At 37.9% G+C, this 27,541-nt stretch overlaps 1 protein-coding gene across 8 annotated transcripts in view; it reads right to left on the bottom strand.

The window, feature by feature from the left end:
* The window catches only part of NRG1 (neuregulin 1), a 1,021,360-nt gene that overhangs the window by 143,042 nt on the left and 850,777 nt on the right, over positions 1-27,541 (bottom strand). For 5 of the 8 annotated variants that reach the window (XM_033848760.2, XM_033848756.2, XM_019921526.3 and 2 more), the window contains exons 2-5: positions 25,164-25,341; positions 16,607-16,728; positions 5,734-5,784; positions 3,374-3,424 (exon numbers count right to left, since the gene is read on the bottom strand). In XM_033848760.2, coding sequence (XP_033704651.1) covers positions 3,374-3,424; positions 5,734-5,784; positions 16,607-16,728; positions 25,164-25,341 — 402 coding nt within the window. The remainder of the gene's footprint in view (positions 1-3,373; positions 3,425-5,733; positions 5,785-16,606; positions 16,729-25,163; positions 25,342-27,541) is intronic. The other 3 variants (XM_073798677.1, XM_033848757.2, XM_073798674.1) reach the window with 2 other exon arrangements.

Raw genomic sequence — 27,541 nt, 5'->3', positions numbered from 1 at the left:
TTAAAAAAAATTATTTAAAAATTTTTAGATTAGAAAAATATTTTTCAAAATTTCTGACTAGCATTTCATGACATGGGAAAAACACTTATGGTTCATTAAATAGATAGAAGGTGAAGAAGTAAAAAGCCAGAAGGAAGAATACTGATTCAACGAAAGTATACTAAAATACTAGCAATAGTATTTTGGATAGGTAGGTAGGCAATTGTAATTTTCTTCTTTTCGTTTTTTTTCCTACTCCAATATGAGTTACAGAGGCGAAAAGGAGAACTTGAAGGGCTGAAGTGATCAGGGAAGGATACCACAGAAGACACCTGGCATACCGGACAGGGTTCTGAGCAGGGCCATGAACATGAACTACCACTGATAAACGCTCCCAAGATTTACCCAGAGGTGAGATGCTCTCAGAACCAGCACTGACAGTTAAGGGGACGTTTCCCTATAAAGGTGTGCACACTTGTACCGAAAGAACTGAAAAGTAATAAGTCTCCCTCACCCTTTTTTAACACCGATGCCCAAAGCACACCAAATCTTTCTAATACACAACAGGTTTGCTGAATCCATACTACTTCAGAAAGGGTTTTCAAAATTCACTTTACAAAAAACACCAATGTCAACAGTTCAAAGAATGGAGGCCACACACACATGATTACATTGTAATAGCACAGGTTGCTTTTCACATACGGGGATTTACACATCTCCTTCCTGGCTGAAACACAGTGAATAGAAACCTATTCAGGGCTGATTATTTCTGACCCATGTGAACTTATCCAAGGCCTTTGACTCTTTTATATATTTTGAATTTTTAAGTCCAGTTTATTGCGATTGCTGGTTCCTCAAGTTTCAGCTCCAGCCTTTACTAAGCTGTGTTTCCATCACAGCTCTGCTCCAGTGCAGGATTCCCCTGAATGCAGCCTTTGGATGAGCTGAGTACCTCATGCTGCTCTCACTGTTCTCACCAAGACTAGACTTAGGATCCTGCCACCATTGGTTTCTATTTCCAAAGTACAGAGTATATTTTCACGAGATTAAAAAATGTATTCATACTAACACAACATTGTAGAGCAACTATACTCCAATAAAATTAATTTTAAAAAACTGGCCAAATCATAGAGTCTATTTAAATATCTTATTTCCATGGAAAACAGGGTAAATAAATAAACCAAAGCTTTATAAACGGAAGGAAATATTGTATTGTACCCTATACTCTGAGTCGGTGGAGAAAAACGTTTTTCAAGTCTCTTGTAGTAATAATATGTGAGTGAACTTATCAAAATTGATGACACGCACACTCCATGCATGAAGTATATCACTTTTTCAGGGACATGATTAAATTTCATCTCCTGGATCACTGGGAAGGTGAGGGCATGAATCTTTCAGTGGTGTACAAAGGGACGATCGCTTATTTCCTGAATTTTTCTTCCTCTTCCAGTTACGATTTGGCACAGGAATTATAGAAGTTGTGTCTCTTTTATTACATGTTTACTTACTTCTGGGACAAAACAAAGCTGTGCTCTTAAGTTATCACAAATAGAATTCAACCGTAGAGAAAAAATAAAAAGTATTCATCAATCAATTCAGCAGTATTTACTGAGAGCCCACCATGAGTGGGGAGTGATGTATGGTACACTGAAATATTTTAACATAAAGGTACACAAAGCCTTCGTTCTTACTTTTAAAACTTTACCAAATACAAGGAACGAATTCTGCTGAGAGTCAGAGATCAGAGTCAGATTTCAAAATTATTTCTCTCTCAACAGTAGTACTGCAGTGAATAGAAATGTAAACTGAGAGATTCATTCCAGTTCCCTAAGTATTTCTTCCACTCCCAAACTACTCGGTTATGTTTAAGGATCGCCTCCATTGCCCCATTAATGATAGCATGAAGGGTTCCAATTACAAGAGTTTCCATAACTTTCTTCAATGAATCATGCAGGGGAGAAATTATTCCCAGACAAAAGGCCAGAAAGAAAACCCTAGTATTTGCTTTTATATAATAAACACTCAAAAATAGAAAACAAAGCTCATCATGATTCCTCAATGCTGGTTAGCTAAAATCTACATAATTATACTAATCTTTTTGTAAGTAGAATTAAATAACAAATATCCAAAGTCCCCAGAAGGGATTATCATTTTGGAGTATGTAATGAGTGTCCTTAAGGGAAGCCGATCTAGTCCTAGCATTTTATTTCCTGTTGATCTTACTAGATTGTTGCCATCAGTGCAGTTAAACGATGCTTTATCTAGCTAAAGTATAGCCAAAACATCATCCTTCATGCAATAAAAAAATATGTGTACCTTGATTCGTTACAGCCTGGGTACCACCAACCCAAAGAGAATGGTTTTAGAACCAAACTGGATATTTAAACAGACTGGGAAAACTACTGAAGTTGCCAAAAGTAAATACTTTCTTTTCAAGTATTTTCTACCATGCTGATAGCCAAAGGAAATTGTTCATTAAACGCACTCTCCAGGCTGGAACAGAATAATTGGGAATATCTATGTATTGAAGAGCTTATCAAACTGAGCATGAGTTTTAAATAAAGAGCTAAAATCAGGGAGAGAAAGACTGGAGTTATAAGTTTTACTTTCAAGGCCTGATAAATTCCCCTGTTGCATATCAAAATTTAATTCTACGCTATTCACAATTTATCAGTATCAAAACTATTTTTACTAGTCCTTGCTAACTTCTTAAGTTCCCCTGACACGGCACAAAGCACCAATCAATCTAACAGTTGTAGACCTCCATAAACACAAAGCGCATTTCACGTTAAACACAGGAAAACGAATCTGAGATCTTGCCTAGGGACTTGCTTTCAAACATTTTCATAATTGGTCACTTGCTATAGAATTTGAATTGAGGGCATCTATGTACAGTTTCCTTACTCCATCACAGCAGACTTTATATGAGAACTGAGGTGCTTTGGAATAGAGGCCCCAAACAGCTGAGTATCTATCATGCCTTAGGCAGTTGCTAAAGGCATCAAGACACACTTAAAAAGAAAAAAAAAAAAAAAAAGAAGAAGAAAAGAAAAGAAACAAGAAACAACCCACAAAGTTCTCTATTGCTCACCCAGAACTAGGCCTCAGAGGCTACGTGGCTATTTTCCAATATTTGAAGACATTACATTATCCTAAAACTACTACATATGTGGTATCTTTTAATATCCATATGTATCTCAGGGGGAGGGGATATCTGGTCGACCCCAACCATAGCAGGAGGTCATTTCTATTCCAAACAGCAAATACCATCCTGTTCGCAAACTTGATACCCCATCCCTCAATAAGGGCAGGGGCGAGACATGAACATAATCTTTGGAAGCAGATAATTGTCTTGGGTTAAAAACTAGTGAACAGAATATATAAAGATACTTACATGAAGAAGTATTTGCTCCTTCTGTTGATACTGATATTCTAATGGGAGACTCTATAAAACATAAAAGTGGAATGAAGCTTTATTGAGTCATGCCACTTGGATTCTTAAATTAGAAATTTTGCCAGGCTTGGGTATCATCTAGAAAAAGAGGCCTAGAAAATGGTGCAACAGAAAAGCTGAAAGCATCTCAAAGTCAAAGGGAGATATATGCAATATTCAAAGACCACAAAGGAATGTTTCTGTAGGCCAGACCCAAAGACTTTAGAAAGAGATGCAAAAGGGGCTGGTCCATCTGCAAAGATACCCCCAACACACCAACTGCTGGTCCATTTCCTAAAACCACTACTCTGAACAGATCCACACTCCAGGTGAGACAGATAATTCCTTCTCTTAGGTTGGTCTTGATTTTAAGAAACATGAAACCAAAGAGAACAATCCCCATTTTCAGAGAGAGAATGAAAGGCAACTTTCATGCTTAGAGGGGGAAAAAAAAAGAAGAAGAAGAATGACAATATTTTCAGGCGAACTGCTCTGCATAAACATCTTGGCCAAACGTGGTGCTGACTAAAGTCCATGCAAGTCCACTAGAGCAATTACTTCAGGATTGAATAAAACGTGCTAAATAAAAACATAATACAATCATGGGGGAGGTACAGTAGGATGACTCTCTTAGGTAGCAAGGATAAAGGAAGGAAAGCCAGTACTTAAGTAAAGCAGAGCATAAAACATACCTCATGCAGAAAAAAAGCACGGGACCTAAGGGTTTTTATGCGTAAGAAATAAGAACAACTCAGTATCAAAGAAGGATGCTTCGCAACCAGAAATTCAGCAACCAGAAAGTTATAAAGACTCAAGTCATATCAGAAAGTACTAGTTACAGTCACTCCAAATTCCCAAGGCAAGCACCCCATGAATTTAAAAGCTCAGGTTTGTAACAGCATCTACTCGGGTTGGATAATGAAGTCCTTACATTAAAGAAATGCCAGAGTGAAAGGTGAGGAAATTCTGAAACTCTACATATTTTTTTTCTTTTCCTCTCCCTCTCTCCCTTCTCTCTCTTTTTTTCTCTTTCTATTACTCAGAAAAGTAAGATCCTCTTACACTCCAGGATCATTCCACCTTACAACACACATACTTCCATCTCAGTAATGACAAATTAATATGCCCTCAATACGGCCAAAGAGGTCTAGGACATAGAGAAAGTTAGCTTTTATGATTTTGTACAATGGCTTTGAAGGGAAGAGGCCAAACTGGGGAAGGTAAGCTAGAAAATGGCTGTGTTAGATCACATGGCCTCCAAGAGCTTCAACAAGGTAGAGGTCATAATGAAAAAAAAAAAAATCAATGAAGCCAAAGCATTAACTATGGGGTAATGAAAAGAATACTGAGCTTGAAGTATCTGCTCTCCCACTTGCTGAGATACATGACTCAACATTTCTACTGCTTCAGTTTTCTGATCTGTAAAATGAAGAAAAATACTGCCTTGTTTCCCAGATCTGTGTGATTACCAACTGATACGTAAAAATCTTTGTAAACTGTGAAGTATCATGCGAAAAACAAGTTATCATCAAACCTCTGAAGTGAGTTCTGAATCTAGGTCTCCAAAAACTTGTTCCCAACTAAATGTTTATTTTTAAATATTCTAAGGTTCTGTTAACTATGGAACTGCAGAGGTTAAGAAAAAGTAAGAAAAACACTTAAATTCACAGTAGCTGAATTACATTCACAGCTAGTGGAGAAATCAACGAATTAGGGTTATACATGTGTTTAGTAGAGTTGGGTTTTAAGTAGCGAATATATGCTCAGACCACAACTGCTATCAGCAAATATTATAGGCAAGTGACAAACAAACAAAAACAAACCAAAAAAAGACCCCAAAAGAAACAAAAAAAGCAACAGCATTTTAAAAAGTCAGGCCTATAACTGTGTTTTTGTTCAAGTTTAGTGACCCACAACTGATCATTAAGAGCGCAAAGGTCAGAGGTCAGACACTGATACATTATCCAGGAATAAACTCTGATGGATGAATGAGGGCAGAGACAGCTAAGAGAAGCACCTAGAAAGATATAAAACTGAAGTTACAACCCAGACGTCTCCTTTCCTGGTCTAACGTCACTAAGTTGTATCTAGGTTTCTTTTTCCCATGCATGCCTCTTGGGTCCAAGTTCAGACACACAGCAAAAACCAGACTCTTTTAAGTAAAATCCAAAAAGGCAGACTGAGCTGGAGAAAAATACTGGAGCAGAAAACAAGAGCAGCTGAAATGTGGATGCAGAAGGGGTTCTTATTAGTAGAAGGAACAGCCAGCTGTGATGCCTGTTGCTCTGGTTAGTAAAACTTGACGAGCTTATTTTCCTTACCTGAAGACACATACGCTGTCTCAGTTGAGGCTGGCATGCCAGTGATGATCTCTGCAAAAAAGAAAAGGTGATAGGACATTATGGTGTACAGTCAGGAGGCTGGGAGCCAGTTCCACAGCCTTCCTTCAAATAAAAAATGTGTGTAAAGGAAGAAAGTACTGCAAGGGGACGATGAAAGCCCAGGCCTCATACATACAGAGAGCGAGAAACGCAAAAAAAAAAAAAAAGACTATCCGGATAAGTAGTTCTTCTTACTTGGGCAAAGAGCATGAGATGGGCTGTGACAGAATAATTAGGAAGAATTCCCTGCCCCCACTGGGGTCAGTGAAGAAGAATACACAGCAAAGGGCTCCTCTTCAGAAAGGAAGACGGAAATGGCAGAACCAAGAAAAATCAAAGCTGGAAGATCAAAACTGTGGTCAAAATTTTAAAATATTAGATCTCTGGAGAATTACATTTCTGTCCAAACCAAAAGCAAGTCATGTTTCCAGTCGGGATTGATGAAAAACATCAAGTTCTGGTATCAAATGCTACATAAAATTGCCAGTGGTAATCAAGATGGGTGTCTCATCATTTCAGCTACTCGGAGCAGGGCACAGAGCAAGTAGGCAGCTCCCAACTCAAGGAAATGCAGAATGAACCTGTACACTTCCGGGTGCACTATTATCATGGGAATTGTGACGGTACTGTTCAAACTCTGACTTGTTTTCTTACTGCCTTTATGAGGGAATAAAGGATGAATACATTGTCTAATTCTGTATTCATCTAGTCCTTCCGAAAAGGGCTTCAGTTCGTTAGAATCTAATGTTCTCAGTGAGGCATAGGTTTATTGGACGTAGAGATGCAATGGTGGATATTATTCAACTTTCACTGTGTGTATAATTATTGTCAAATGATTTACTATTTATTAACCAGGACAAAAAGAGAAGTTGAATCTGTTGTGATGTATATATTACGAAAGTTACTAGATCCTACTAAAATCCTAAGTATGTCATATATTATCATTTTATGTTGGAATTAATAGTCTGTTAATCATGGAGTTGGAAATGTTCACGATCAGTAGAATCACCTTTAAATACAGTTATGACCACTTAAGGCTTCCATGATAGAACTAGTCTAGTAGGTAAGATGAATTAATTTAAGTGGCAATGTTTCTTCAAGCTGAGAGGCTCTAGGCATAAATGGTTTAGTGGAATTGGAAAAAAAAAATGGCATGTGAGATTCAGCAGGATGTTTAAGAATAAACATCAAGTTAAATATGAGTACACATAAACATGAGAAATATATCTTTAGTAAGACCAGTTTGTGTTTTTTCTCATGCAATTTAAATACGGACGGCCCTCTCTAATGAAGCATCAGGAAGACAAACCATTCAAGGTGCAAGATTATTATCAAGCCACCAGTCACCTACATTGGCTCTTACACCCATAAAAATGGGATCCAGTGAAAAGAATCAGCATGTGAGGGTGTATGATGTCCTTGGGACTTTCACAAGCAGCAGGCATTAAAGAAGATATTCTGAGTTGGTGCTACGGCGTATCTGTTTCTGAAGTGGCTACAACTAGCTTTCTTCTTATGGGCTGTAGAAAATGATAACGGTTTTTCTTCGGGGAAAAGTTAAACAGATAGAAACATTTCTATCAAAGATTCACGGCATTTGTCTTTCTCTGTGAGTAGCTAGAAGAAGATCCAAGTTTCCAAGCAAGTACCCACATTGGGAGAGATGCTTTCTCATTCTGTTCACGGGACTCATCAATGACACAACAGCCAGACTGAAGTAAGAAGCTCAGGGTCATAAGAACTGGGCAAAAATCCCCATCCTGGTATGAGTATCAAGACTCTTTCCACATTTATTTAGTTTCTTTTTTATCTGGTAAGCGGGCCTCTCACTGTTGCGGCCTCTCCCGCTGCGGAGCACAGGCTCCGGACGCGCAGGCTCAGCGGCCATGGCTCACGGGCCCAGCCGCTCCGCCGCATGTGGGATCTTCCCGGACCGGGGCACGAACCTGTGTCCCCTGCATCGGCAGGCGGACTCTCAACCACTGCGCCACCAGGGAAGCCCTCACATTTATTTTTGACAAACTAAGTAGTCCCCTGTGACCTTCCAAAAAATAAACAAAACAAAAACCCCAGAATCAGAGCTATTCTATCTTCAGCATTAAAGATCTCAATGGGAAGAAAGGTTAACCATAACATTTCCTTGTTTCATTGAATGATACATACATAAAAATACCAGAACAGGAGGTTAGTACAAATATGTATCTACATGTAGACAACTTAAAATAACCTCCGTTTCTAAAATCAGAGTTTATCCTGGAGACCTTAAAAATACCTTTAATGATTATGGTTCAAATAAAAAACTTTTGAATTATCTTGGGGGTAATACAAGCTCAGAACTTGTATACTTCTATACTAAAAGAACCTTGCTAATAAGAAAAGTTAATCTTTTTGATTAAAACCACTCAGCAAACATTTTTATGTGTTTTGGGTAGAATTCATAGATTGAGAAAACAACCTTTTGTTATAAGGGTGATTGAAAATAATTTTGTTACAATTACAGATTTAAAAAAAATTATCAAGTCCTGAAATCTCCTAGATGTTTATTTAAGCAACACATCTTTCCCCTTAGTAATTTGGTATATTAAATTTGTTAATGTATAAAGGACACCCCCTTCATTACTGCAAATTAATAGGGATTTAGAATCATCAAGAATTGAATACAGCTGAGCAATTTATGCTGAGTAGGCAAGGAAACATGAAACATCAGTATATTTGTAATGTTCGAGTGTTTTAATAAACTGGATCTGTTCTCAAGAAAAAGTGGCAGTGTCTGAAAAATAACACCTTCTGGAAAGGAATGTTTCTAATTATTATGTATGCATGGCTTGTTTGAAATTTCATCATGAGCACAATATACTAAACATAACTATTTAGCAAAATACACATAAACAAATACAAGCATACATATATCTGTGTGAATTTAAATATCCAATTGTGTGACTCTATTATTCTAAAATCACAGGTCATTATTGTGCCTTCAAAAATTGTGATCAAGTCATTTTTTTAAAGATTTAAGACAGGCATACTTATTAGCACTGGTAAAAATGATTCTGAGCATCTGAATCCTTGCTCATAATCAGAGCTTAGTCTTAAGCAACTGAGAAATTGTGAAATTAACAAATGGTGCAGAGGCAGGATGGATACCATGCATTGAAAAGACAGCTCTTTCCCACTCATATTACTCTTCCTTATTACACTTCATGAGAATCCTACATAATGCAACATACATGGAGACTACTATACAAACTATAAAACACATTTTATGTGCTTCTTAGTATAACTATAGGTGGTTCACCAATATCATGGCACTTCTAACAACACTGTCAATGTGGGTTACCCCCATGAGCTAATTTTTTAAAGGGCCAATTGATATATTAATCAAATTTTGTGGAAATATTTTTTTCTGCTCATCTAAAATGAAACAGCTCTTTTATTGCTAGGAGCCCAATTGCTCCTATGGGATCTTGGATCTCACTCAAATGATTTTTCTCCTGATTAAAACAAGAAAACCTAGTAGAAGATATGATTGATTAGTTGTATATTCTCCTGTATTAATCTTTTAAAAGACAGCAGTACTTAATTAGTTTGAAAACCAGTTACGTCTATTATTCTCTTCCCTAATCTGCTGCCCAGGAGTTTTTATAGAGCTTCTTAGCTAAGAATTAATGACTACATTAAGGTTTCCTCTATAAAGACCAAGCCAAATAAGATACAAATTAAAATCAACATACAGTGTATGATCTGTGTGAACATGGTGTATGTGGCCTTTTAAATTACTATATTTGAATTCATGAAAGGAATCCACCTGTAATCTATCACGTAATGATGACTGCCTACGAGATCGTGTTTTGTACGAAAACTCAATTGGACTTCCGTAGGCTGACATAATCCCAGAAGTCATCAGCAGACTGCATAGGTTTATATCTGTCTACTGTATGACAAGTTCTTTTTTCTAAATAAGGTAGGGATTAAAAGGCATTGGAAATGACCAAAAACATATAAATTTCTAAAATGCTTAACAATTAACCTATATGTACATTCTTTTCTAAATGCTTGAAGATATTGGAAATATGGTCATTGCTTCATTCAAGCATATAATGAGTCGAGGGGAAATTCACAGTTTTTTTGTATTATTTCATTTATATCTGGCTGTTAATCTCAGCAGATCTAAACAATGGATTTCATTGCAGGAAGTTTATAAGATTAGATGGAAGATTTTCATGATCTGTGCTAATTTTATTCTATAGTTCTCCGGCTGTCATAATGGGATTAAAGATAGTGTCAAACAGCAAGCTCATCTCGCTAAGTTTTTCTTTTTTTCCTAAGGAGAAAAGAAAACACAGTCTTCCATGCATGTTTCCTTCTAACTCCTGCCATCCCTCCTAGAATCTTGTCCTGAAGTATGAACATCTAAGTGCCAGGAAGGCACCTGTGTGAGAATTTAAGTAAATCACAAGAAATCCTTTGCATAGAATGAAATTAGGATAATTAGCTCACAGCCACATACCAGGATCTTTCATCAAGGCAACCTATATAGAAATTATCAAACTGTAGTTACGTACTTATCAGAGAAATGAGTTAGACCACACAAAATAAACAAAATGACTAATATTTCATAGATAATATAATTAAAATCTCAAGGGGAGTTCTACATAATATAATATTTTGGCAACATGTTCTTATTTTTAAGTCTTTTTTTTCCCTAGGACACCCCTCCACCATACTGGGGGTGGGGGGATTCTTGAGAATTCTACCCTGTCAGCCCAAGTCAATGGTAAATACACATTTAAGAAGAGATGGTTTATCACCCTGATACCAAAACCAGACAAAGATGTCACAAAAAAAGAAAACTACAGGCCAATATCATTAATGAACATAGATGCAAAAATCATCAACAAAATACTAGCAAACAGAATCCAACAGCACATTACAAGGATCATACAGCATGATCAAGTGGGGTTTATCCCAGGAATGCAAGGATTCTTCAATATACGCAAATCAATCAATGTGATACACCATATTAACAAACTGAAGGAGAAAAACCATATGATCATCTCAACAGAGGCAGAAAAAGCTTTCGACAAAATTCAACACCAATTTATGATAAAAACCCTCCAGAGGGAACTTACCTCAACATAATAAAGGCCATATATGACAAACCGACAGCCAACATCATTCTCAATGGTGAAAAACTGAAACCATTTCCACTAAGATCAGGAACAAGACAAGGTTGCGCACTCTCACCACTCTTATTCAACATAGTTTTGGAAGTTTTAACCACAGCAATCAGAGAAGAAAAAGAAATAAAAGGAATGCATATTGGAAAAGAAGTAAAACTGTCACTGTTTGCAGATGACATGATAATATACATAGAGAATCCTAAAGATGCTACCAGAAAACTGCTAATCAATGAATTTGGTAAAGTAGCAGGATACTAAACTAATGCACAGAAATCTCTTGCATCCCTATACACTAATAATGAAATATCTGAAAGAGAAATTAAGGAAACACTCCCATTTACCATTGCAACAAAAAGAATAAAATACCTAGGGATAAACCTACCTAAGGAGATAAAAAACCTGTATGCAGAAAACTAAAAGATACTGATGAAAAAAATTAAAGATGATACAAACAGATGGAGAGATATACCATGTTCTTGGACTCGAAGAATTGATATTGTGAAAATGACTCTACTACCCAAAGCAAGCTACAGATTCAGTGCAATCCCTATCAAACTACCAATGGCATTTTTCGCAGAACTAGAACAAAAAATTTCACAATTTGTCTGGAAACACAAAAGACCCCAAATAGCCAAAGCAATCTTGAGAAAGAAAAACAGAGAGCTGGAGGAACCAGGATCCCTGACTTCAAACTATAGTACAAAGCTACAGTAATCAAGACAGTCAGCTATATACATATAGCTGACTCACTTTGTTATATAGCAGAAATATAGATCAATGGAACAGGATAGAAAGCCCAGAGATAAACCCATGCACATATGGTCACCTTATCTTTGATAAAGGAGGCAAGAATATACAATGGAGAAAAGACAGCCTCTTCAATAAGTGGTGCTGGGAAAACTGGACAGCTACATGGAAAAGAATGAAATTAGAATACTCCCTAACACCATACACAAAAATAAACTCAAAATGGATTAAAGACCTAAATGTAAGGCCAGACACTATAAAAATCTTAGAGGAAAATACAGGGAGAACACTCTATGACATAAATCACAGCCAGATCCTTTTTTTTTTTTTAGCCAGATCCTTTTTGACCCACCTCCTAGAGGAATGGAAATAAAAACAAAAATAACCAAATGGGACCTAATGAAACTTCAAAGCTTTTGCACAGCAAAGGAAACCATAAACAAGACAAAAAGACAACCCTCAGAATGGGAGAAAGTATTTGCAAATGGAGCAACTGACAAAGGATTAATCTCCAAAATATACAAGCAGCTCATGCAGCTCAATATCACAAAAACAAACAACCCAACCCCAAAATGGGCAGAAGACCTTAACAGACATCTCTCTAAAGAAGATATACAGATTGCTAACAAACACATGAAAGGATGCTCAACATCACTAATCATTAGAGAAATTCAAATCAAAACAACAATGAGGTTACCACCTCACACTGGTCAGAATGGCCATCATCAAAAAATCTACAAACAATAAATACTGGAGAGGGTGTGGAGAAAAGGGAACACTCTTGGACTGTTGGCGGGAATGTAAATTGATACAGCCACTATGGAAACAGTATGGAGGTTCCTTAAAAAACTAAAAATACAACTACCATACGACCCAGCAATCCCACTACTGGGCATATACCCTGAGAAAACCATAATTCAAAGAGTCATGCACCACATTGTTCACTGCAGCACTGTTTACAATAGCCAGGACATGGAAGCAAACTAAGTGTCCATCAACAGATGAATGGATCAAGAAGATGTGGCACATATATACAAGGGAATATTACTCAGCCGTAAAAAGAAATGAAACTGAGTTATTTGTAGTGAGGTAGATGGACCTAAAGTCTGTCACACAGAGTGAAGTAAGTCAGAAAGAGAAAAACAAATACCGTATACTAACACATATATATGGAATCTAAAAAAAAAAAAAAAAAGTGGTTCTGAAGAACCTAGGGGCAGGACAGGAATAAAGATACAGACGTAGAGAATGGATTTGAGGACACGGGGAGGGGGAAGGGTAAGCTGGGATGAAGTGAGAGAGTGGCATGGACATATATACACTACCAAATGTAAAACAGATAGCTAGTGGGAAGCAGCCGCATAGCGCAGGGAGACCAGCTCAGTGCTTTGTGACCACCTAGAGGGGTGAGATAGGGAGGGTGGGAGGGAGACGCAAGAGGGAGGGGATATGGGATGTATGTATACGTATAGCTGACTCACTTTGTTATATACCAGAAACTAACACAACATTGTAAAGCAATTATACCCCAATAAAGATGTTTGGAAAAAAAAGAAAAGAAAAGAAGAGATAGTTTGGCCGTGTGGCAGTTTATAACCAGAGTACCTCTTCCCAGAATCTTGAGGGACAGGGATGTGACAACATGAAGGTAGTGAATTTGAGTCCCCAAGAGCTCAGGACCTGAGCTGAGACTTCTTGGATAACCAGTCTTGATCTGAATATAGCAAACTCATAGATGACAGTAGGAGGTGAACATCAGAACGGCTCCACATTTTCCTCTGGTGGCACCAGAACTAAGCCCTTGAGGTGTGGGAAGAGAAGAGAGTCCCCCAATGTACAGAATGCACTGGCCTTGTCTATCCTGGTGCCTGATGAGTACAGGCTCTGATGAGCTTCACATCTGACCCACTTCCTCTGAAAAGAGAGGGCGTTTCTAGGCAGCCACGTTTCTGGCTTCGCTATCCTGGGTGAGCCCACGGTGGGGACCTGAGTAGAATACATTGATGGTTTGTAAGCTCTCTGGATATTTTGATGTGGTCTGGCATAGTCAGCTCTGCCAGTCAGATTCTTGCTATGGGGAATTTGATTTAGGAACTGAGGAAACAATCACACAGTAGGAGTCAAAACTGGAAGGATGCCTTCAAAGGAGGCATGAAGAAGAATATGGCCAATTGGAATCATAAGCAGGTCAAAGTTTGGAATTATAAAGAAGCATATTTGACGGGCTTCCCTGGTGGCGCAGTGGTTGAGAGTCCACCTGCTGATGCAGGGGATGCGGGTTCGTGCCCCGGTCCGGGAGGATCCCACATGCCGCGGAGCGGCTGGGCCCGTGAGCCATGGCCGCTGAGCCTGCGCGTCCAGAGCCTGTGCTCCGCAACCGGAGAGGCCACAACGGTGAGAGGCCCACATACCACAAAAAAAAAAAAAAAAAAAAAAAAAAAAAGAAGAAGCATATTTGAAAGCAGGAGAGGTTAGAAAATCTAAGAAACAGAAGATTCAAGAACATATCTGAGGCACATGAAGGAGAGACTTGAGAGAAAAGCCATAAATTCCTGGTGTTTAAACTCATAGATAGCCCCTGGGTACCATTTTCTCCTCGAGGCCCAGTTATAATGGAGTTCTAGTTCTTCCCAATGGAATCCCCCTCTCTTGATGACTCACACCAGTTTTTCAGTTTTCGTTCTTCACAAACCAAGGAATCTACCTTAAACGTTCACAAACAGAGTCTGGTATAGCGTAAACTATACTGGACCGGGAATTAAATAATTTAAGACACATCCTAAGTCTCCATTTCTTTTTAAATACAATGAGAGGGGTGGATAAGGATGAACTAGTCCTAACGTTCTAAGTAGAAAATAAAAACCACCACCTTATAGTGTAATTGACATTCTTTGTTCTCCTCCTTCAGATGCTTTCAATAAGCCAATAGGAACCCAGTCCTTAAAGGATTTTAGTTGGTTGTTTAAGAATGACTTCCTTACATGAACTTCTTTTTATTCTTGTCAGGTAGAAAAGAACACCCCTACCTTCATTTCTCTACACTTTATAATGGGTCAATACTACATTCAAATTCAAGACCAATTCTTGAATGAATTAATATGGAACAGTAAGTTGGATGTCGCTCCTATGAAAGAAATGTGAAAAGCCATATTATCAAAACTTCTGAACCCCGAAATTAATTTTAAAATTCTATTAATTCTATTAATTAATTATTTAATTCTATTTTCCTGGGACTTTACAGCATGCATAACTACACAAATCTAATCGTGTCCAAATCATAATTCAATAGCCTTTACCACGAGGACACAGATTGAACCAAACAAGCAACTGACAAACTGAGAACAAGCTATTAAACACGGTATAATAGAAAGAAAAGAATAAGCCACTGAAATTTTAAATTTGTGTTTCAAGTTGCATCCCATAAAATTCCACGTGGGGAAAAATAACGCGAGCCAAACTCTATTGCTTAACCTGTGCTGATTAAAAAATAAAGCGATGTTATGTTTACTCTTATAAATTTTAAATGGTAAATGATAAACACGACCCCTAACAATAGTAAGGGAATCCACTTTTCACTGTTGTCCTTTATTCTCTGTGGAGGGAGGTATTTAAAGCGAAAGTAATGAAGTTTGATTACACTGCAATAGAGCAGTTCATTGGGAAGTCCACAGAGGACTTAGGAATTAACCTGGATTTTCCCAACCCTGTTCCATATTTGTATCTCACTCCATCCTCCTTATCCTGTTAAGTCAACTGATATAAACAACATCAATCTCCTAAGGAGTTAACCCCTAAAGTGACTTTTACTCTTCCCTTGCTGGCTTCGCAATTTTATCTTATCACTTTAAGAGATCAGGCCTTTGCAGTGGACATTCTTTCTCAGCACGTGCCTAGAAGCGGTGGTTACGCTTTGTTTTATAACAGATGACAGGGCTTGTGAAGGCAGCTGTTCAGTGCCATAACTCAAAACAGCACCAAAGGTTTTGAAGCAGCGTTTTATTGTTTCAAGAGATTTAGCTGCTCACTGCTAGCACATCATCAGCTTCTAGAGATGACTCCATCAAGTTGTGCAGTGTTAGGGGATCGGGAACAGAGAGCCACCAGCTGTGGAGCTTTGCCCTTCCTCAGATAACTCAGAGAGGTGGTCGGAAGATAGGGGCACCTTCTGCCTCCAAGTCATTCATTTGTTTAACAAACATCCCCTGACACTGCCCTCAGAGAAACAGAAGCTGAAGCCTATACATAAAAAAGGCTTTGCCTCTAAGACTCTCTTAATTTCCGAATTAACAGGCCCGAAACAACCTGATAGGCCTAACTTTCTACTACCTAGAGCCAGATGTATATAAGAACATAAAAACTGCCAGGACTACGTCAAGATTGTATTCTGTTTACACACACGCACGCGTGCACACACACACACACACACACGCACACACACACACACAGAACATATATTCATACATAATACACATATGTATGTAAATATATACACTATACATATATTCTGTATATACATATGTATTCTGTACATAAATTACATGTATACACATATTCTGGTTTGATAGAGCAAAAAACTTACCTGCTCTCCCTGACTAACTTAAAGTGGAGGTATAATCTCTTTCTTTTAGCAAACCATCCTGTCTCTGCTATTCATGATGTTATTCAAATCCCTTTTAAAAAAATCTATGTATATTTCAGGTCTATTTCAGTCATGAGTAAAGAGCCTTATGGGGGACCCATAAGATAGTTGAAGTGCATGGTTTTCCCTCCACGATTTTTGTTTGTTCACAATGAGATTTAACACACCGATGTATTACAAGTCTTCCCACATACCTTGATGACTCCTCTCAGAGACTGAGAAATAGGACATAGTAGGTGTCTCTTACCGTTTGCATCCACAATGGTGATATTGGCAGAAGCACTGTCGTTTCCTAATTTGCTGATCACTTTGCACATATATTCTCCAGAATCAGCCAGTGATGCTTTGTTAATGCGAAGTTCTGACTTCCTGTGAGACCAGGACCAAAGCGGTTGTAAGTGTATTTCACAGAAATACAATGACCATCAAAATAAAGCCCCTGGAGTTTCAGAGTTCTCATACTCCCCCTTCCCACTCTACACACACCATGTTAAAACACAACTGACTAGTACACAGATGTGTGATTTCACCAGAAGTGAGATACATCTCATTTATATTATACCCTGGACATAGTCTTAATTTTATCACCCAGCTCAGCAATTTAAATAAATTCTTTTCTCATTTTTCTTATTATTCCTTTCGCACCACCACTAACCACATTATGCCTCAGAATTTTTTTTCACCCAAACGATAAATTTCCTTTCCTCTCTGTATCTCAATGTCACCAGCCACTAGGGTTAAGGAAGATAAAAAAGTGTAAAGCCGTTTCTTATAAATCCGGTAAGCACAGATACTTAATGAAGGCTAGACTAGATTAAAATGCTCTGCACTCCTTTTCCCAGCAGAGTGACATCAGGAATTATGTTAATTTTGAATGCAGAGGATTTATCACTTCCAAAAGAAAGGGAATTTGTCATTCTTTAAGAAGATTCTCATTGCTGGGAGCACAGTACCACACAAATGGTTCTTAATATTGAAATAAATATTCATACAACAATACCACACACTTTTATAAAACTACATATTAAACCACTATTTGGCGCTCCTTCTAATCATGGGCAGCTCTGTGATTTGCACCTGTCTCTATGCTTTACTACTGCACATAGCCTATCATTTAAGCAGTCTCTATGATTTAAAAACTCAGGCCTATTGGGATTGGCACAGCATTCATTAAAGCCTTTTGCTAGCTAGTGGGAACCTGCTGCATAGCGCAGGGAGCTCAGCTCTGTGCTCTGTGATGACCTAGATGTGTGGGATGAGCGGGGAGGGACGTCCAACAGGGAAGGGATATATGTACACACACAGGTGATTCACCTCGTTGTACAGCAGAAACTAACACGACATTGTAAAGCAATTGTACTCCAGTAAAACATTAAAAAAAAAAAGACAGTGTCCTTGTATACAGGAGCCTGGTACTGGCTGCCTGGGTTCTTGAGAGGAGGACATCAGGGAGAAAAGGCAGGAAGCAAAGACAGCAACTCAGAATTATACGCAAACCTCCCGTAAACTACACCTTCCTCATTTTAAAGTGAATTTTCTGGTCTTCTTGTCAGATAATATTATTAATCAAATTGGATCAATTGTTCAAAATTTAATTTCTACTCTTCTCCAGTCTACTGAATTGAACCACCCCTACCTGCCTTCCATGTTGGTACTTTTGCTTATTACTTCTTTCTCCTAGAATGGGGGCCCCATATTTCTACCCATCGAGATATGAGCTGATCTTTAAGGACCACCTCTGAGCCAGTTCCTTCGTCAAGCCTTTCATGATCATGTACCTGGAGCTGCTCTCTTTTTTTTTTTTTCCTAAATTCTGCCAGCCTTGAGTACCTCCCTCATGAGAGTCTTCTTAAAGAAACATGGTAATCAGACTTACAGTTAACATTAATTTACAGTTAATCTTGGATAGTTCTTAAAATCAAAATTCTCCTAAAAGACCTGGGCAGTGTTTACTGGAATACTATTCCAAGGAATGTAAATAAATGTTATGCTTAAAAGAGAAAGAGAAAGAGAACAAGGGAAAAAAATGTAATTTTCTATGCTGAAGTAAGTGTTGCATTGAACAAACTTAGAGTTCGTTACAACCTACCTCTTAGTCATTTTATGCAAATAGTTACAGTGAATTTCTAAGGCATGACAAGTGACTAAGGAATCCTTTCTGTAGAGACACCCTTGGGAATTCTATGACTGAGCATCAATGGGCCAAGACCAAGAATCAATTTAATCAAGCTAAGCATAACAAATACACTCAGGTTCAAAAATCAGCAGCAGAAATACAGGCTGGGAGGCATAAGCCTTGACAACAATATATACAGAAAAAAGGGACTTCAATTAGCTACACGTTTAACATTACTCCATTTGAAACAACTATTTAAAAAAGAAGAAGAAAGAAATGTATGCACTGTTTGGCCAAATTAATATTAAAAGAGCACGAGTCAAATTTTATAAAAGTCTCAATACACCGCTCACAGGCTGAATCACATCTAGAGTATTGCATTATGTTTCAAAGTGGCATTTGATAAAAAAAATTATCAATAGCTAGAGGAGTTTAGAAGAGGGTGATCAGAATTGAATAGGGCCTAGAAATCTTATCACTAGAGAAGATGCTATTAAAGAACCAGAGGTTCCACTGGCAGGTAGCTATGAACAAGATATATTTAAATACATTTCATCGTTGTTATCTGAAAAAGGAAATTATTTGGTGAAGCTCTTAAAGGTAGAATTGTGTCTTACAGGAAAAAGAAGGTACATTTTGGATGATATATAAGGAAGAACCTTTTGAGCGCCCAAAATTGGACAGGGTGTCATGTGAAAGAGTTAGGTTTTCTCTTTGGAAAGATTCAAGTCTGGAGGGCCACCTGTCAAGCAATTCCTAACAAGAATATCTCTAGGCAGAGAAAGATTAAATTAGATCAGTGGTTTCAATCAGCTTTGAAAAAACAAACCCTGTTTTAAAATGAAAGCTTAAATGAGACATGCATATTTAAAAATATTATGAAGGGAGAAAGTGTTTATGTCAAAAAGGTTGGCAACCCTTTTTGCAGTTCAATGGAAACTCAAAATTCTCCAGGGACATGAAGGGCCCCTTTGAACTCTAATGACACGTTTAACTATGAGATTCTTCAATCCTTGGGTCTTAGAGCAGGAATGGGAAATAGTGAGAGAGTAGAAATAGACAAACCTTCTTAAAAATTATACACTGCAACAATTTGGGGCTTTAATAAGTATGGTTATAATAGTCTTATTTTACTGTCTTCAGTAGGCTACCATATCTTGCCTAAAAGAAGAAAGTTAACTTGGAAGAATTAATGAACTCCCTTCCAATCACAAAATTAACTTTTTGCTCTTTAATTGATGAGTTACCTGGGGATCTGGGAGGGGTGAATATTTTGGCGGATTTTCATTTCTAAAAGTTTTAAAACAGTTAATTCATGTAACATGTTTAAAAAGATGCTTGAAATAGAGTAAGCTCCAAATAAGTGTTGGCTATTATTATAATTACATTCTACATGCCTGCAATTTTTAGATTTTTATAATAAGCATGCATTGGTTTGGAATAAGAAAAAATAAAACAATGTAACAATAAATTAATACAAACAGTTATAAATATTAATTTCTTTTTCTTTTTTTATATCAAAATGCAAACTGTGTTCTTCTAATGAGTGCTCACTGACAAGACAGATTCAAGGCTCCCATAGCTACTATCTCGTTTTTCTTACTTAACTTGATTCTTCCACCATGTTTTACAGGCTAAGGCAACTTAAATGCATATAGAACTGATCACCTCAGTTTATAAAATTCCATTCCTCTGATCTCTAAGGAATCATATGAACTTGCGTGTGTGTGTGTTCAACACAGCTTTCAGATACTGTTGAATTGCCTATGATGAGAAGGGTAAAGAAGAGAGAGAGGGATTTCACAGTGCAAACTAGAGAATGTCACTTGCCATCTGGTTCTACCAGAATGAAGTCACTTGCCACTGCAGCAACTGTGAAACTCTACAGAACCAGGCACTGCATAAAATGCCTCACATAAACGCTATGAAACAGGCACTGTGTATTCCCGTTTTATACCCAAAGAATTTGAGATTTTCCTACATATAAAGTTAAAATGACCTGTCAGAGCGGCTCAACTCATCAAAGAAGGGGATGTGTAGAAACCTTTTCTATTATAGAGTCAAAAAAACCTGAAACAATTGATAACAGGAGAAATAATTCCTTAAAAAATGTTGTTAACTTGACCAAATCAATTAGAATCGATTTTAAACAAAATTAAGATGTGTAAGAACAGGGAATTCTCTGGTGGTCCAGTGGTTAGGACTTTGTGCTTTCACTGCCGAGGGCCTGGGTTCGACCCCTGGTCAGGGAACTAAGATCCCACAAGACGTGTGGCACAGCCAAAAAAAAAAATGTGAGAACAGAAACGAAGAGAAAGAGAAGAAACGAAGAGCTGGTACAAAATTAAGGGCATCCAAAAGTGTGCGCCAGACGCAAACAACAGGAAGTCAGACTTTAATGAGGCTGATGTAGAACAGGTATGCAAATGAGGCCAACTGGACAACCCCCAAATACGATCTGTCACACACCAAGCTCTTTAACCAGTTTTCTTGATCAAAATGGTCCACCAGGCAAAGGAAAGGAGAACAAGGGGACACTTAAGACCAGGGCAGTTTCCATTTCTTTTCATTGGTCCCACATATCGCTTAGCCAAATAAAATAAAATAAACAAAGGCTCGCAACTGTATGCAAAATCATAGGAAGAACATGTAGGAATGTCCTTTATTAGTAGGAGCAGGGGCCGAAGGTGGATAAGACTTCACAAAATAATAGCAATTCCCTATCGGTATAAAATCTTTTCATAACACTAAGGGATTAAGAGGAAATTCTGGCTGCTACGAAAAATCTAGATTGTAAAATGTGAAAAAGAAACCGAGGCGAAGGACTGGAAGAGGGTCAATGTTTTACTTTAAACAAAGAGAATGCCAGGGAAATCCTAAACCTCACACTAAAATTCACCTCTGCTTGTGATCACAGTCTAAGATAAAGTTTATCCCTTCTTGGCCTGCTGGCTAAGGGCAAATGTAGTAAGATAAAGTTAAGTAAGCAAGAAACCACTGCAAACCACCGACATTTTGAACATCTTCGTAATGAAGAATTATGAGTAATGTAGATGAAGCTGACAAACAAGAATGTCTTTTATTGAAAACTTTACCCTAAGCCTGAACATGCCCCTTGCCTGAAGTCGTGATGTTACTGGATACTACAGCAAAATCACAAGTAGTTGTGAAAAGACAAAAGACATAGATTCAGATCAATTTCAAGTCCAAGTGTTACCATTCATTAACATTATATCTACAGGAAGAAACCTAATGGCCTTCACTCTTGGGATATTAACTTTTTAATGGGTATAATAACAATAGTATTCATTCTCTTATATTTCTAAGTTGAAATAATTGAGGATCTTGCAAATGTTAATTAAATTTAGATTCAGTTTGGTCCTTTAAAAAAAAGGTGACAGCACTAATTTTTTTTTTTAAAGATACAACTTCAGAAATGACCGAATACCCAATTCTGAAACCCAATAAGCTGGTCCCTTATCAGTAGCTGCCCACTTTACACAAAGTATCTTATTTTTCAGAGGATCAAATATGCTCAATGCTTTGCCAAGAGTAATTGACAGTCACATTACTTGAATAAAAGTCTTTCTTGTTCCCACTTAATTCTTTCCAGCAAGGCTATTGTTTAAAAGAAGTGATTTCTGAATATCGGCCTTTCCGGGATAATGGGATTTTATTAATATGTAGACAGTGCTCTTAGCTGTCTGGGCCTATGAAGCCAATATGAAAATGCTTTTCTGAATAGCAATGACACTTTTATATGTCATCCAAGCCATACAGCCAATTAGCTCTTTACCTATACATGTTCTCTTTCAAAACCGAATTCATTCCAGGCAACTCACTTGTTCCCTTTTGTCCTCTTATTTACCCAACCTCATTAGCTTCTCTCCAGGCATCCTCACCTAGAATACCTGCAGCCTGCAGCTGCTCTGTTCTGTTCCTTCAGTCTAGATAATCCTCTCCTCCCTCTCTTCCTCCTCCCCTCTTTCTAGGAAGCCTCCACAGTCCTGGACTGGGTCCTCTCCCCGGCCCGTGTGAGCTTCTTTCTACAGCATTCCGTGATCATCACTATCGCTGAATTTACAACCGAGTATCACAACTGCTTACATTTCCCTCCCCTCTTGAGACCAAGCCTCTGAGAGCAGAGAGAACTTCTTCTTCATCTCTGTGGACCCAGCATCTAGCCCGGGGCCGACACGCAGCATCTGTCCAATAAAGGGCAAAATTCCCCATCCACTCCCCCACTGGCCCAACCCAACTGGCCTCTTTATTGCCCTATGAACAGAACCTGCTACTGACTGTGGTTTCTGCTCTCTCTATAACCACCCCACCCCACCGCACCCACCCACCTAGAGGGATTCTCTGTCTTCAGCAGAGTCAAATCTACCATCTCACAGTGACTCCTGAATCTCTTCGGGGCTCCCGCACTTCCCAACTCCCATGGTACTTAGCACCAGTAACCTACAATTCAGTGTTTAGTTTGATTGTCTGATATGAAGTGCTAGATAGTTCGTCTCCCTAATTCAATCTGGACTTACCATAAAGCAGGATTTACCTCAATATAACTAATCCATTTTTTAGATCACTATTTGTAAACAGATGGGCTGCTTAAAAATCTTGACGCTCCCCAGCCCTAGCAGGGTTTCAGCACTTGATCACTGGAACTCCTATGTTTTATATAAGGTTGAACTGGATAATCTCTCTACAATCTGACGACCCCCTGAGTGTAAAGATAACACCTAGGATTCTTCCGTTTCTCCACCTTCCTGGCATTTGTGGGCACTTACTTATCTTTGCTATTACATGACAGCCACATAGAAATGAATGAGACATGACCCTGCGTGTGCAGATAACTGAGTTTCTTACTAACTGGGCTATTTGATGAAAAACAAAACAGACACTGAAAGCTATCTAAAAGTATTTTTTGCTGCTGTGAAACTTCTCTAGAAGAATCATGCTTATTTTTTCAATTCGTTCACTCTATCTCCTCCCCTCCCCACATGGACACGTTATTAAATGTGTCTGCTTTCCATTTTTAAAGAAGGAATGAGGCATTAAGGAATCCAAGAAATAGATTTGTATTCCAGCTTAGTCACAGCTAGTTGGGTGACTCAAGGCAAGACAACACTTTTTTGACCCTTGACTGCTTAATCTGCAAAATTAGAGAGTCACATGTGCAGTAAACTGTCCTTACTACCTAGGGGAATGTTGTAAAAAACAAACAAATAAGAGTATGTATAAAAATACCCTGTCACTCTACAGCGTTACTTTTTGCATCTTTGAAGTGTCACCTGCTACAGAAAGTGATATTGCCTTCACGCTGTATTCTTCTTCCAAATCAAGAGATGGTACTGACACAATCAATAACAAGAATAAGCAGTGGGTCTTCCCTGGTGGCGCAGTGGTTGAGAGTCCGCCTGCTGATGCAGGGGACACGGGTTCATGCCCCGGTCCGGGAAGATCCCACATGCCGCGGAGCGGCTGGGCCCGTGAGCCATGGCCGCTGAGGCTGTGTGTCCGGAGCCTGTGCTCCACGACGGGAGAGGCCACACAGTGAGAGGCCCGTGTATCGCAAAAAAAAAAAAAAAAAAAAAAAGAAGCAGCAGTGTAGTTACTAAAACCATGGAAACTAGAACAACATCCCTAATTATGGTTATTACAGTCATTAAACACTGTAAGATTAAATTAAATTTCCATTATAATCACTTCATTTACTCTTGCACTTGCAAGAGTGTGTGGCTTTTTGGTAGATGGCCTATAAAATCAAAGTCCAGGCAGAGATTCTTTCATTGCTGCTTCTGTTATCATAGCTGGGATTTCACTGGAATCCTCTGAAGTAGAGAAAATGTAATCTTGGAGCTTGGAGTCACTATGATACACGTCACATTGATTAAAGGACTGTTCACAAGCAAAAATCCAAGATTTTTAGCTCTTCCATCATTTCAAAATGTAGTTTGATATTAGAAGAAAAATTTCTTAAATAAGGACAAAAATAAAAATGAAGAGTGTAGGAATAATAAAAAAGCATCACTTTAGAGTAGGTATAGAACATACCTACCAAGATGCTATAGGGAATCACATGAAGCTTTTCCAAATATGGATCTCCTCAAGGAGGGCAGGAAAATTTAAGATTCTTGCTACCCAGGATTACTGGATGTTTTAATCTGCTCTAATGGTGATATAGTTGAATAGAATTGTCAGTTAAACATTCTTATTAGGTATTTTATGTACTAACCGTTTACCTGAAAATAGTTCAAAAGCGACTGATTACATTCTAAGTCTTTCCATAAATCTCGGTATTTATTGATCTTTATAACAAAGTCAGGATTTTGATTGTGCAAGGCACTGGTGCTCTAAATGGGATTTTAGGATCCCACCTATTACTTAGTATTACAACAGCTGCTATTAATACTACTTTCCCTCATCCCTTCTATTTCCACCCACACCCTACAGTTCTTTCCACATCTATCCTTTCCTTTCTTCGTCCAGAAGTTGTAAGAATCAGAAACTTTAAATTCTTTCCTATATAATGACACAATTTCTGGCCACCATATAATGAAAAATCTTTTCACTTATTATATATCGTGTTTTTTGATGGTGTACATATTTGCTAGGCTGTTTGTAATTTTTATATTTTATATCATTATATTGCTAGGCATTGCCCCTGCTGTGATTGCATGACACTTACCCTGGCCTTTTTTGTATCTTGATGTTTTGTGGTTTGTTCTTTCGGTTTAATTCATTCCCATTCTTGAACCATCTGAATTTGAGAGAGGAGTATTCAGAACTGGTCTCGCACCGAAGCACGAGTTTTGAACCTGCTGCAGACTCCTGACTTTTCATCTCTTTCAATCGGGGAGGCAAGGCTAAAAAAGAAAAGAGAAGGAAAAAAAGTTCCGATCACCTGGTAATATTTCCAAGAGAAACATTCTAATTTTGGTAAGCTTGATCAAGAAACCATTCCCAAAGCCTTTACTAATTGAGAGAGAAAAGAAAAAGGGGAGGGGGGGTGTCAACCAAAATGGATCTCAACTTAGAGGAGAATAAAATGCTCACATGAAATATATTCAGGGGGAAAAAGAAAAGAGAACTTAGGTAATGAAATTACTCTTTAAAACACACTCACAGATATAGAGAACAAACTAGTGGTTACCAGTGGGGAGAGGGAAGCAGAGAGGGGCAATATACGCATAGGGGATTAAAAGGTACAAACTACTATGTAGAAGATAAGCTACAAGAATATATTGTACAACACAGGGAATATAGCCAATATTTTATATTAACTATAATGGAGTATAACCTTCAAAACTGTGAATCACTATATTGTACACCTGTAACATATAATATTGTACATCAACTCTACTCCAATAAAAATCATTCTTTTAAAAATTCCCAAAATTTATACATACATATATTTTATATATATATATTTTTTCAAGATAGTAATTTCCTCAATCGTTACATTCTCTGATACCATTAAAAATCCTGAACACTGGTCATTTCAAAGAATCAAAATCCTATGCTAAAAAAGAATATGTGACTGGGCCATTATTTCTAAAGCACATTCATATCCCAGATGACAATTTATCTTCATCACAGTTCTGTGAATAGGTACAGCAGGTGTCATACCCATTTTTTAAATGGGAAGTTTATTTTCAAAGACAGGTAAGTATCTCTTGTCCATGGTTATAACGTTCTGGAGAGTCAGACTATCCTATCACCAGCCCAAAGAAAAAAGAGGATTCATAAATCTTAACAACGCTCATTTCTTCAAGACAGAAATTCTTTGGTGACATCACTCTTTTACTGGACCTACAGTTACTGTTCCACAAACGAAGACTGACCATTCAAGAAGGCCACCACACTCCCATCAAATTATCAGTTTGATTGGATTTCACCCTTCTAAACCTTCTCAACAGAGGCTGGGAGCACTTCAATTGTACATTAATTTGTAGGACACTTTACATTAAACACATATACCACTCCTACTTTAAGCAAGACTGCTTCAAAGAATATCTATTCTCTACTGAAATATTTATGGATAAAATGTTACAATATCTGAGATTTACTTCAACATGAAATGGTAGCGGGGAATGGGTAGGCATAAAAATGAAAAAACTTTCCCAAGAAGCTGATCATTGTAGAAGTTAGGCAATAGGTAGAAACAGGGATTTGTTGTACATTTCTATACAGTATGTCTGATTTTTTTCGTAATAAAACAGTTTAAAAAATAAAAGCATAACAAATGGATTCTCCTCTGCACACCAAATTTCACTTACGAATCAACACAGCAGAACCTGAGATCTCAACATCTCTGTTTCCACTGAGTCTTAGAAAAGCCAACTACAAAGTCTACTTCTGCCCCAGTTCAAGCCTTAATGGGAAGTTAATTCCTCAAACCCACCAAAGGAGACTGCACCTCCTGGATCCAGTGAGCAATTACTCACTGCGTATAGCCTCAAGACTCCAAGGACAGCAGTCAGAGCCACGTTAGACACCAACAGGAAATGGAGTACCTTTCCTACCCCGGGTAGTTTTGTTTTTCTACAAGTCTGCCCTTACCAAGAAAATCCTCCCCAAATGTCAGGAATGAGCATATAAATTTTCCAGTAAAGTACGGCAAAAACTATTTGAACGTGTGGCTTCTCTGCAGTATTCCTACAATTATGTGTCCCTCTTTTTACTTATTTGGAGAGGCGGCGGAGAAGCAGGCGCCAAATATGGAGACACAGTAGCGAGTCAGGAAACGTATTTCAGCTGTTCTTAGCCTTTGATACCTGATGATTTTCTCCTCTTTTTTTCCTGACAGCTTGAAAATAAGATTTACTTCCTGAAGAGCTTTTCTAGGAGTCTTCCTTTTAAGATACGGTCTGCGAATCTCTGTTTCGGAGGTTTTAAAAAACACTAAATTCTCATGTATCTGGAATAATATTTGTATATTCCTATTAACGCCTTAAGATCATTTTCAATTTTGTAAACCTGGTGAAGGGTTTTAAAGAAACAGATCTCCTGGCGTTAAATGGCACCAAAAACTGGTTTATTTACGTATATTAAGAAAAATAAAAC

The sequence above is a fragment of the Tursiops truncatus genome, chromosome 21 (genome assembly GCF_011762595.2).
Source record: "Tursiops truncatus isolate mTurTru1 chromosome 21, mTurTru1.mat.Y, whole genome shotgun sequence".
Classification (NCBI taxonomy): domain Eukaryota; kingdom Metazoa; phylum Chordata; class Mammalia; order Artiodactyla; family Delphinidae; genus Tursiops; species Tursiops truncatus.
Note: the sequence above shows the minus strand (reverse complement) of the source record. Positions and strands in the feature narration are given on the sequence as shown.